The 13545-nt window shown below is 31.8% G+C and overlaps 1 protein-coding gene across 1 annotated transcript; it reads left to right on the forward strand.

The window, feature by feature from the left end:
- Positions 1-1890: 1890 nt before the first annotated feature.
- On the forward strand, positions 1891-5443 carry LOTGIDRAFT_122023 (hypothetical protein; the record flags this gene model as incomplete). The annotated part of the gene is made up of 7 exons (XM_009059397.1): positions 1891-1998; positions 3045-3126; positions 3335-3546; positions 3859-4003; positions 4340-4507; positions 4782-4883; positions 5157-5443. 7 exons carry the CDS (start codon positions 1891-1893, stop codon positions 5441-5443), a joined length of 1104 nt encoding a protein of 367 aa, XP_009057645.1.
- Positions 5444-13545: the final 8102 nt, after the last annotated feature.

A 13545-nucleotide genomic window follows, 5' to 3' on the forward strand; every position in this document is an offset into this window, starting at 1 on the left:
TGGATGCAGAAACGGTGCAAATTATGGTTAAAAATCTCCCTGCAGACGCCTTCCAAAATTTTGCTGATCTGCCAGAAACGACAACACTGAGCACCATTCAACATGCATTGAGCAGAAGTATGTCAGTGCCAGAAATGTCAGAAGTGGTTGGCACCACATCAGATTCATTACAAAGTGGCATGGTGGCAAGTGGTAGTGGCATGGATTCTGCATCAACATCGAGTTATGCGTTGACAGGGGAAATAAATCCATCAACAACATCAGGATTACCCGCAATGTCAGGTAGGAACTTCCTATTAGTAAGGGTATGCTTATATTTCTCTGTTTTTTTTGTATTTATTGTGGTCGTTTTGAGTATAGGCTCTGAATATATTCTCTTCGTAATTCTATCCATTAATGGCTTGTCTAAATTTTATGATGAAAGCCAAAACTTAAAAGTCTAACAGGTTGGATGAATAAATAAAGAAGAAAATTAAGCTGAATTGAAAGAGAGAATGGTAGGGGGACATTTGGTTAAGCATCCCCTGTCTCTCTTATGACATACCGGTACGGATAGGTAGGCAGTAGATCTATTTGCCTTGAATGTAGTTGCAAAAGTTATTTTATTCATTATTCTACTGAGTGCTGCTAATACAGTTCTTCCAGAACACCTAATGTCACTCTGTGACTGGAGTTTCTCAGCTTAAGATTGGAAAAGGGGGGAAACCACTGTAAGCCTATTTGCATTTTTACCTCCTGTCCAGAAATTTCACTTAAATGCTTCACTATATGAATTGTGCCATAAGTGTCTAATGGTGAAGAATAACAATCATTGGGAAATGAAATACAAAATATGACAAATGTTCTGGCCTTGAACCTCATCAATAGATCTCCCATACAACTCTCAGATAATATTATGTTATCTTGTATTAAGGGAACAATAAAGTTAGGGTTCAAATTAAGGTCAACGTTCGCTGATGTTGGTTTCTGAATGAAAGGAGAAGAATAGGCTGAAATTTAATTATGTCTTTCACAATGTAATGGTTATTTTATGAATTATTTATTTGTTGAATTTCAAATAATCATTGCTGGTATTATTCATGAGGGATAGAAAGTATCCGCTATTGAAAAAAAAAATCGATTTTCAGAAATTTTCAATGAATTTTAGTCCAACAATTGCTCAAAGAAATTTGAATATCGAAATACGATGTCAAAATATATTAATTTATACTCAATTTTTTAGCTCAATTTTCAAATCATCTTCCTTCTAATCATTCTTATTCATGAGGGATTGAAAGTATTAAAAAAAAGAATTGATTTTCAGAATTTTTCAATGCACTTTTAGTCCAACAATTGCTTAAAGAAACTCTAAATATATAGATATCCTATTTCAAAATACATGTTTATTGAATAAGCTTATACTACTTCTGGGTTTATTAGCTCAATTTTCAAATTATTTTCTTACTTAACTCATATTTTTGTTCATTGAACCTTTGAGGAGGCAGGTTGTAGCAATGTTGTTTAGAGTGTTTGAATTCAACATCATTTCATATCATTTTACCCAACAACTGTCAAGCTTAGAGATAGGTATAGGGCTTCTTAGACTTTACTGATCTTTAAGCTGTTGGCTAGAGCTCATTAGATAAAGAATTTATGGTTTGCTCATGGATTTAATTACATTATAGAGAAATTATTGCCAAAGACCTGTTTCAAATTTGTAATTGAAATTCATAATGAAATAAGTCATGTCAAGTACATTTGTCCATTGCATAATAAAGATTTAATCTTGTCCCCATGTGTCAAATTTTAGACAGAAACATTTCCCAACTAAATGGACTTGAGATTTTTTACATACAGGTACCTTATGATCCAAGAATTTTAATTTTTTTTTTTACAGAAGAGCCAAGTAAAATGGTTGCTGATAGTAACAGTAATAAACAGAGTGTTATTCCATGTAAAGTTTGTGGGGACAGAGCCTCCGGATATCATTATGGGGTTACGTCATGTGAGGGCTGCAAGGTAGGTATTTATTTTGGCTTTAGCCCTTGAACTCTGACCCAGAGCGACCCAATATGGAGCAGGAAAGTAAGACGTAAAACACCATTTTAATTCATTTTGAACTCTGCGTGTAAATATGAGAAATTGTTATACCCTGAACTCCCAAGTTATATAACTTTAACGCAATAATAAGATATTCTCACTGTTAAAATAGTGTTCAATATATCAATTGTAGAGCAATATAGAAATACCACTGTTAAAATAGTGCTCAATTCATCAATTGTAGAGAGATATAGAAATACCACTGTTAAAATAGTACTCAATACATCAATTGTAGAGCGATATAGAAATACCATTGTTAAAATAGTGCTCAATATATCAATTGTAGAGTAATATAGAAATATCACTGTTAAAATAGTGCTCAATACATCAATTGTAGAGTAATATAGAAATATCACTGTTAAAATAGTGCTCAATACATCAATTGTAGAGTAATATAGAAATACCATTGTTAAAATAGTGCTCAATACATCAATTGTAGAGTAATATAGAAATATCACTGTTAAAATAGTGCTCAATACATCAATTGTAGAGCGATATAGAAATACCATTGTTAAAATAGTGCTCAATATATCAATTGTAGAGCGATATAGAAATACCACTGTTAAAATAGTGCTCAATACATCAATTATAGAGTGATATAGAAATACCACTGTTAAAATAGTGCTCAATACAACAATTATAGAGTGATATAGAAATATTAAAACAGAACCTAAAACATGTTGTTACTACGAGTTCTATCATAGAGATAAGCCTGAAAATAGGTCAGTTGTTTGAAGATTGCACAGCGTAAGACTCTGAGTAACAAGATGTTTCAAGTTCTGTTTTAATACCTTTAAGTTTAAAGCATATGACAATAACATTGCCAGTGTGTAACATCACTTTTAAGTTTTTTTATGCACAAAATATGAAATTTTGTTGATTTGTCAGTAAAATCATTATTTCAGGGATTTTTTCGACGTAGTATACAGAAGCAGATTGAGTATCGATGTTTACGAGATGGAAAGTGTACAGTTATTAGATTGAATAGGAACAGATGTCAATATTGCCGATTTAAAAAATGTCTCGCTGTTGGAATGTCTCGTGATTGTAAGTGACTTTTATTGTCAGAAGCATTTAAATTTAGTATTTATTAGGCCTTTATGTCTCTTCGCATTAATGGTCCTCATTCAGTTGGGAATATGGTGTTTAAAACTCAGAGAGTAAGATGTATAACTCTTATTTCATTTGATAAGTCCAGTTTACAGGACAGTAGGATCTAGAGCTATCATTTAATTCATGCATTTATTCATTCAAGCTGTACGTTATGGAAGAGTGCCAAAAAGATCAAAAAGTCAAGACCATGATCAAAGAGTGAGTTCTACAGACAACTTGCAGGAACAGACGGCGCTAGAAAGTAAACAACTGGCTATATATGATGTGATTCTCAGTATCTCGCAGGCCCATCATGCACATTGTGCTGTCACTGAAGATAAGATGAAAAATTTTACAAGAAAAAATGCAACTCTGGTAAGAATTTTTGAAGATCTTTATCAAAAATTTCATAGGCAAGTGCATTCATCCATTTAGGGCACTGGTGGTGGTACAGTGAGAGAACTGTTAAAACCATTTCCTGAGAAAGTGTTATATTAGTATTAATTGAATGTTAGTAAGAGCCCAGATATTTAGACTTATTTTTCAGTAATTTAAAGTGAACAGGCGAGTATTTCATGCTAAGAATTTGGACAACTAAAATAAAGATCTGTCAACTATGAAAGCAAATCAGCCTTTAAAAAAATGTACCAATAAGACAAAATTTTAAATATTATATTTAATTTGTAGGTAGAGAAAATCGAATGTACAGATGGAGCATTACAATTCACAGATGAACAGATGGAGGCCCAGAGACTCTCCATGTGGTGTCAGCTAGCTAAATTAATTACCCCTTCAGTTCATAGTGTTGTCGAGTTCGCTAAACGTGTACCAAGTAGGTCGTTTTTACCCTAGTTTAAGGGATAGGGAAACCCCTGGATTGGGGCTCGATGGTAGTGTCTGCTGACAAAACATTGGTAGAAGTTAATGAACTTTTCACACATGAGGAAGTATAACAATCATCAATTCTTCAGTTTTATGGATATAGACTTCTACCGGTATTTATTATTTAAACACAATGTTTCATTACACATACAGGTAAGTGATTAAACGTAGTGTTCAAATAATAAATTGAAGTTTATATCCATAAAACTCTTGTTTCTTAATGTTCTGTGATACATCTAAATGTCTTACAAGGATTAAATTAAATGTTGTTTGTGTTATTTTCTAGGTTTTTCAGAGTTAAGTCAAGATGATCAGCTGATATTAATTAAAGCAGGTTTTTTTGAGGTTTGGTTAACAAGAATGAGTCGAATGTTTAATCGTAATGAAAACTTAGTCACGTTCGAAGACGGAAGTATGATACACAAGGATGAGTTGTCTGTCGTTTTTTCAGTAAGTTTCTTTAATGATGCTGCATTGCAATCATATTATAATCCATATGAATTTTTGTTTTCCTTTTTCAGAGAATTGAAGAGAGTAAATTGTAATAGTGTGTCAGTCACCCATTTGATACCCCTTAACCTTGTAATGAACTCTTCAGCACATGTGCATTTCCTATTCATGTCATACAGTTTTATGGTTGATCAGGAGAGTTCATTTGGTAAATCAGGGTGAATATTTGCCTTGCAATTGTTGTAATGTAATAAATATATTGTTCTATTTACAGCCAGCGTTTGTGAGTTCGTTGTTTGATGTATCAACTAGTTTTAATCATCTCAATCTTAACGATACAGAAGTTGGGTTATTTACTGGTATTGTACTTGCTACTGCTGGTAAGGATGTTTTTTATATATCCACTATATTTTGTATGAAATTGAAGCCTTTTTCTGTGCGTTAATCTTTTTGTTCATATGAAATGGTGTTTCAGTTTACAACTTATTAGCTTTAAGCTGTCCTGATAAGGGTTTTGTATCTGAAACATGTATCAACAGCATGATACTCTCATCAATTAAACGTGGACTAACTCCTTGTCCTGATGAGGACATTATATCATAAACACATGTCAGCACCTTAAATTAAACTCTTTAATATCTGCCTAATTTCAGATCGTCCTGGTCTGTCTGATTCTAAAGGCGTGGAACAGATTCAAGATAAATTAATCGAAGCTTTAAAATTACAAGTCAGTCGCAACCACTCAACGGAGGAGAATCTATTTGCATCGATCATCATGAAATTCCCGGAATTAAGAACTCTCGGTCACCAGCATAATGAGTTATTGAAGTGGTATCGCGTACAGTGGAATCGTATCAGCCTACCTCCTCTATTTGCAGAGATTTATGACATACCAAAACAAGAAGACGTCTCTCAGGTCCCTGCGGCCTACACCGTTTAGTTTTTATGATCATCATCGTTTTTTATTCAGGTTTCATTTTTTTAATATATTGGAGTGAATTTTATTCCAAGAAAGAGAGAGATCTAAGCGTTTTTTGAAAAAGAATATTTGGAAGATTTTATACTTGTGAAAACTGCTCCGTAGTTTATAGGAGAGAATAGTTTTAAAGAGTTTCATTGCATGGTTTTGAGAAAGAAATTTGTGTGAACAATTTTATAAATGTAAAGGATGTGTGAAACCCTTTTAAGAAAGAAGATTTTAAAATATTTTTGACCAAGCAGAGGCACTAACAATTAAAGAAGAAATTCTACAAACAATTTTAAATACGTGTGAGGAAAGTGAAACCTTTTGAAATATTTTTCCCAGAAAGGCAGTTCGGAGCAGCTATATTTTATTTGGGGATGAGATATTAAAATGGAAGGAATTTGTTTGGTTCGAAGAATTCGTGAGAAAATTTTAATTCTGAGCTCCACATTGGTAAAGTTTTGAAGAGACAAGATCTATAGTTAAGGTGAAATGAATATGAATGACGTTCTCGAATTGGGTGGAAATTTTTAAACTCTTACCTCTATGATCGAAAAGTTTAAAAAAAGAAAAGTGAAAAAAGGAAGAAAAGACAACCAGCATTTTGAGGAAAAAAATCATTTAACTCTCAGGTTCAGACAAAATTTTAGTGTTCTTTAGTCAAACTTCCTCAGATATGGTTGAAAACTAGCATGATTGATCAAAATATGGCATATTATTGCTATTTGTAGGGCAATATATGACCCATTATTGCTATATAATGGCCCATTATGGCTATAGGTGGCCCATTATGGCTATTTATAGGACAATATTGTTATAGATTGTCTATTATGGCTATAGATGGTCCATTATGGCTATATATGGCCTATAATGACTATTGGAGGGCATTATGCTACATATGGCTGTCCCATTATTGCTATATGTGGCCCATTATGGCTATATTTGGCTCATTATTGTTAAATAATTGTGGCCCATTATGGCTATAGATGGCCCATTATGGCTATTTATAGGACAATATTGTTATAGATTGTCTATTATGGCTATAGATGGTCCATTATGGCTATATATGGCCTATAATGAGTATTGGAGGGCATTATGCTACATATGGATGTCCCATTATTGCTATATGTGGCCCATTATGGCTATAATTGGCTCATTATTGTTAAATAATTGTGGCCTATTATGTCTATTTGAAGGGCAATATAGCTATATATGGCCCATTATTGCTATAGATGACCCATTATGGACATACATGGCCTATAATGGCTCTTTGTAGGGCATTATGCTATATATGGTTACTTATAGGGCATTTAAGCTAAAAATTGTCCATTATTCCAAGCAAGAAAGTGCTAAATTAGTTAAAAAAAAATATTCAAGAACGTATTGTAAAAATTATTTCTATATTGATGTATAGTGCTTCAGTGAATGTACTTTTATGTATTATGGTATCTGTTTAAAGGTATTAATTCGTCTATTTTTTTCTTATACCAACTGATAAATCTTGAAGGAATATTGTCGTCTAAATTTTAACTTTATCAGCTGATAGAAATTAAAGGAATATTGGTATCTATTATTTCCTTTTATTTGCTATTGTAATCAAAGATATCTATGTGCTTTCAGCTGATACAGCAAATATTTAGACTACCAAATCCCTTCAAAGATAGACTTTTATTCTATAGATGACCTTCGCATTTTTTGAAGGTCGTGAATATTGACCAACCAAAATGACAATGTTTGTCACATGATCAAATTTTAGTCAAATTAATTGATTTTTTTATGTTAAATATGTTTTTATATAATGAATTTTTTTTATCTGAAAATGGAATAATTGTAGAAAGCATAATGTGGGAAATTGAAATGAAAATCAAATTTTCAAAAAGGTTAAACAATTTTATGAATTAAACTTTGTCGTTTGAGGACTTGCATGTACAATTTTAGCTGTTATCAAGGAATTATTTTATATGAATATTATGACCTATTTGGCAAATTGTAGGGCCTAGTATGTTATTAGGAATTTTGGGATTAAAAATGAAACAGAAAATACTGCTCTTAGGTGAAATTAAAAATGAATTCAGTTTTATGATTAAAATTGATAGATTCAGTTTGAAACATGATTTGAAGCATTTTATATAAAGATCTATATTAGTTTTGCTCAGGGATAATTTAGCATTCTTTCTTTATGTTTAATTTCATAAATCATCTCTGGCAAGTCTTAACATCACTTATTTTGCAGTCTAATTTCAAATTAGAACAAACTTTCATTCCGTTTTTTATTAGCTTTTATTTTTATATATTCAAAAGGGCTGCGTTAGACCCTAACTGAAGTGGCTATATTAAAAATAAAAGGTAATAGAAGAACAGAACAAATGTTTGGTCTAAATTTCTTTTGAAATTTTGGACAATTGCATTAGTTTTGAAACTTTTTGAAAGATATTTCTGTAAAAAAAAATATTAAGAAAAATGAAAGAAAGATTCACATTGATAATGTGTGGTATGAAATCAACCAATCTGAATAATGGGTTTGGCAACTGGTTTCTAAATCCCATGATTTCATTGGTTAAATTTTGGTTACAAAAACCATTTGGTATAAATCTACCCAAGATCAATTATTTTGAGTGCCATATTTTTTAGAAATAGAAATAATTAGAAGTTCATATTCATTCATCAACTATATATATAACCTTCATTTATACTGCTTTTTCATCAAATATATTTTTATTTTTTGCCAAATTTTAAGCATTTTATCTATATTTTCATAATTTTTAGGGGAATTGCAACATTTTCATTATTTTTAGGGGCTTTGAAACATTATCAAAATTTGTTTAAGGACATAGATACATTTTCATAATTTGTAGGGCATAATTTTGATCATAAAACAATATTTAACAGTTGTTAGTATGGCAGCTATGTTTTTCATTATAATGTTTAAGCGAACATAAATCCACTGCAGTTGAGACCCTTGCCGCGTATTCTCAAAATGATCTTAGCGTTAGGGTGGCTTGGGTCTTAACTTCTAACATTGTTTCTCAAATGATAATTGATGTAAAAGAAGTATGTTCTCTTCTTGTGACCTTGGCCAGTGCTTCTATAGGAGAGTATCTTCTATAAAACCCAACACTGTTTCTAGGATATCACAAACTGATCACAAAGAAAAAATAAACATCTAGATAGATATGATAGTTAACTGCCAGACATTTCTATCCAGGGTGAAAATAATTCTTAAGATTCAGTTGAATATTGTGATTCTCAGACATATAAACAGCCTTGCCAGTCATGTCTGGCAAATAGAGGCAAATCAATAGTCCTGATTTTACACAAACTTTTTTCATGTTTCTCTGTTTAAATACCTCATTGAATTAGATAAATATAGATTTATTTAAATCTACATTAGCTAAGATAAAAACCAAAGAAACAAAGATCTCTTTTGTCATTGTAGTCCATAACATCTGTCTCTATTCCAGCCTCTGATAGCTATTTTGTCAGTGGACTGTACACCAATGAATAACTGTCAAAATATATATCAGAGGCTGGAATAGAGGCAGATCTTTCAGACTAACTTCATCTACTTTAGATCTGATGACGTTTTTTTATAGTCGAGTTCAGATTGAATTTTAATATGACTGATGTTGTTATTTATGCAAGTTTAAGAATTTATGTAGGATGAATTAAATTCTGAAATTTTATGGAATTGACGGTATTTTAGTTTTTCAGAATTTGAGAAAATTTTACAAAGTTTATATATTTTATTTGTAAACAGGTTTTTTTTTCATGGTAAAACTTAGTCTTTATCAACTCTCTTCTTGCATTTAAAATTTAAAATCAGCAATGAATTGTATGAATGAATTGTTTGTCTACTCGGCGTCCCTTAGGAGAGTCTACATTTTTTTTATTTAATTTGATATTCAGGTTTGTCTACTCAACATCCCTTTCAGAGAGTCTACATTGCTAATATTGTTAATTTGATATTAAGGTTTGTCTACCTGACATCCCTTTCAGAGAGCCCGCATTGCTAAAATTGTTAATTTGGTATTAAGGTTTGTCTACCTGACATCCCTTTCAGAGAGTCCACATTGCTAATAGTATTTAGGTTTGTCAAAATCTTTCTCCTTATATTTTGAACCTAAGAATTGTAATTTTAGACAAACTGTTTGTATTTGTGTATATCTCAACATTTATCATAATTATGTTCATTTCCTCTTCTATTTTGGATAGACTCTATTTTATCCTGTTTAAAAATCTTCACTGCCAGCTGAAAATACAAGAAAAATACAAGAAAAATACAAGAAATATGTGTCATCATTAAAGGGATTGACAAAAAGTTTTCTCAAAAATAATTTTATGACTTCACAAAAGTTGCAAATCTATGGGCTTTTACAATAGTGACAACTAAAAGGCTTAGTTTTATTGGAATGGCAAGAACAACAGATGTCTGATTGAAAATTGGAATGGTGCAATGGATGCTGCCAGTGTTCTTAATACCTGTAAAAAGTTTAGAAAACACCTTAACAATCCCTTTAAGCTGATATCAATAACTGGTCTCTTTACCTCAACTTGATGTTTTTAATGTTGACAATTTAAAGACTTTCTAACTTTACACCTAAAGTTGACAATTTTATATAAATGCTCATCATTTAAGAAATCCTGATGCCATTTTAAGATTGGGTTTTTCAACTCTTTAAAGGTGTTCAATCTTGAGGTGTCAGTTTTAAAAATATTTAAAATCTACCTTCAGTCATATTGTCATAATATATAATTGCATTATTTTTTTTTCTTTATTTCATTCTTGAAGAATTTTTCCATCAGTTTATATGTTATTTTATAACAAATGGTTCCTAGAACTGAATGACCTACATCTTTATTCCGACAATTTGTTTTAAAAATCGGTTAATTTCAATTTTTATTTAGAATTGAGGTCAAGGTCATAAGACAGTCAGTGTCAAGGTCAATTCTGGAAACAGTCATGGCCATATTTCAGAAATCAGCCAAGGTCAATTCTCAAATCAGTCTGGGTCAAGGACATATTTAAGTATCATCTAGGTCAAGGTTAATTTCTTTTTGTTCCAAGGTCAGTCTTGTTATAGATTTCGTCAAGGTCAATTGTGTTTAAACATGAACTGTTTTTAACAAGTTATAAAGATAAAGCCTTTACCAGTAGGTAACCAGTAGGAGTAGGTAACCAAATTTGTTATCTAAGTTTAAATTGATATTTTTGGAATTTGATCTTGATATAGGCACAGTTGGCAGTCCACTACTATACAACTTTTACTCTTGATTTTGCCATACTTTGGATAAGATTTTTAATGGAATTGTCTTGCTTGTACGGATTTTATTGAGATAGGTACAGTTGGCAATTATTTTCATACTTTTTAGATGTTCAATTTGGTTAATTGGGTAAGGTCAAGGGTCAAGGTCAGCCTTATCATTAGAGGTCAAGGTTAATTGTGTTTAAAAACAATTTGAATAGAAATGGTGCTATGTACATTAGATTTCAGTGTATGTATATTTGGTAACTTGGTGTTTTGTGTTGTCTGAAGGATAATTTTAACTTGATTTGGTGGGAATTGGTTTTAGTCAAGTTTTAGAAAGAGTTGGCTGGAGAATTAAATGCTACTATTAGAATGCATGCATTGATGGACCAACCTGATATGTTTTGGGTAATTCTATTTGTGTCTTTATAAGCCCCATCTTACTCCTGTCTCTTAAGAAATCTTACATTGAAAATTTGGTTTAATTGTGGACAGTGGCGGCGCCAGCCTTCTGAGACTGGGACTACTGTTGAGGCTGAATTCAATTTTTGGCTACTCTGTGGTAGTGTTATAGTTGCAGGCCTCTCATAGAGGGTTTACTCAAGAAAATTTTTGAAAAATGAAATGATTTTGTACATATTGACACATATTTTGGAGAAAAAAGGTAGACATTTAGATTTGTTGAAAATAAAGCAGGGGTATAATTGGGGGTGCAAACCACTTTTCTAGGGGCAAATGCCCTCCCCTGTATCTATTAAACTAAATAATTATTGTAAAACGCTTCTAAGCATGTTTCAAGGTTATTTAGTTTAATGAATTATTACTTAGTTTTATGTATTTATTGGATTATAGAGAGATTCTGTTGTTTAGCTGTGACACCACGTAAGTCCACTGTTGAACAAAGACTCATCTAAACCATGTCTAAAAATTTAAAGGTAGTATACCTTTAGGTTTTTTTGAGTAACAGGAGCCAGGAGCAGAATTAAATGTTTTAAAAGTCTATTTCATCTCTAATTGTATCTATTGTAAGAAATGAATTCCTATCGTTGTGTCCTAGTGTCTGTGTCTACTATATGTTAACTGTATCTTTTTAAATTTTTAACTCCCCCCTGTTGACTTGGAGGGCTATCTTTTATTGTAAATTTTATATAGTCAAAATCTCTTTTCATACTTTCATTTTATTCTCAGATTTTCAATTTGTCAAATAACTACCTTTCTTGTATCATGAAACGCAGTGATTTGATTGGATTGTACGCAAGCAAATACAACCAATCAGAGCTCTAAACAGAAAGACTGTATACAGGGCTCTCATTGGCTGTATTTGTTAGAAAACAAACTAATAGTTTATCATTGTGAAGATGTTGGATATTCTGATACCTTCTTTGGCTTATAACTAAGTCGAAACTACACCTCTCTTAGTTTTGAGTATATATTTTGCAATGTTCATATTTACTAGATAGACTATGGACAATGTGGAATATAGTGGGCTGGACGTCCCTCAACTATCCATGAACTCTTCCTCACATGCATACTTTCCATTAATATGAAGCTATAATGTATGATTGGATGAGCTCATTTGTAATATTAGGGGTGTTTTTCATATCTTGCAAATTATGTCCAGCCTTGCTTGTTGGTCAGTAGGTACTCAGATTCAGATGTTGCTACTTGACGATTTGGTACATGAACTTTAAAATGATGAAATTGCTGTTGTCCATTTTTTTCAAGAGTTGTTTCTGAATAAGTAAAATCATTAATTTTCTCTCAGCCCCCTTGTTAGGGTGAGAATTAAGTCCCAGCAAAACCTTCATCAGTTCAGCAGAGACTGATTCATTTACAGTGTCTGTGTACAAAACCAAAAAGATACGTTTTGGATAGATTTTGATACGTTTGGCATCTCAAAATTGTCAGAATTGAGTTACAAAATCTGAGTTCCAGCACCAATTCATTCCTGGCAACAGGTTGACCTGTCTGTGTAGCTAACAAGTTTTCATGCAACAGACCTGTTCCATATAAAAAAGAATCATTTAAGTCATTTAAAAATCAGGAACTATCAAATTTCAGGGATATCACATTTTTTTCTAATTATTTTTTAGTGTAATGTGTCTGGTTATCGACATTCAGATTTCAATTATCTGTTATTAGGAAAGATTTATATAGATTCTGAACAAATTGAAAAAAAAATAGAATTTTGAAGTAAGCATATTTTATACCATTACAAGTTTGTATATCATTAAGATCAGAATAAAAAATATTATAAATACATTTTATTTGTTTTTAGACTTTTGAATTTATGAATGCATATAAGTGCAAAGCATGCTAGTGGAAGGGCTTGCAAGCTACATTTATTTCAGTGAAACACCTTGCCTTGCCTTGCCTTGCCGTAGGAAAGATTTGCATGCCTAGTGTCTAATGATCTATGAACAACAAAATTAGCCTCTTTATCATGACAGAATATACAGAAATAAGCCAGTAAGCACTCTTGGTTTAAGTCTTGTCCCTAAGAAGATTCAAACTAGAAGCACATAATCATCTAAAACACACACAAATTTGCTAAATAGAGAGGTAATCTGACTATAGAGGGGCAGCACTACTGGACAAGTTTAGAGGCAAGCGCTTTTCGTGCATAGCTGGTGAGAGAATTGCACACATATTGATATTTGTTGCTATTTGAGTGCGTGTTATATAAGTGCGTTATATATACGGAAATATACAGTATATGGGAAAATTTATTTCACGATAAAGGGGAAACAACTCTTGTTTAGTTTTGTTTAGTTTTCAATTCGGAAGTTAAAGAAAGTTTGTGTTTGTCAACAATCTTTTCCGTTTCGGGGT

Source organism: Lottia gigantea (assembly GCF_000327385.1).
Source record: "Lottia gigantea unplaced genomic scaffold LOTGIsca_39, whole genome shotgun sequence".
Taxonomy (NCBI): domain Eukaryota; kingdom Metazoa; phylum Mollusca; class Gastropoda; family Lottiidae; genus Lottia; species Lottia gigantea.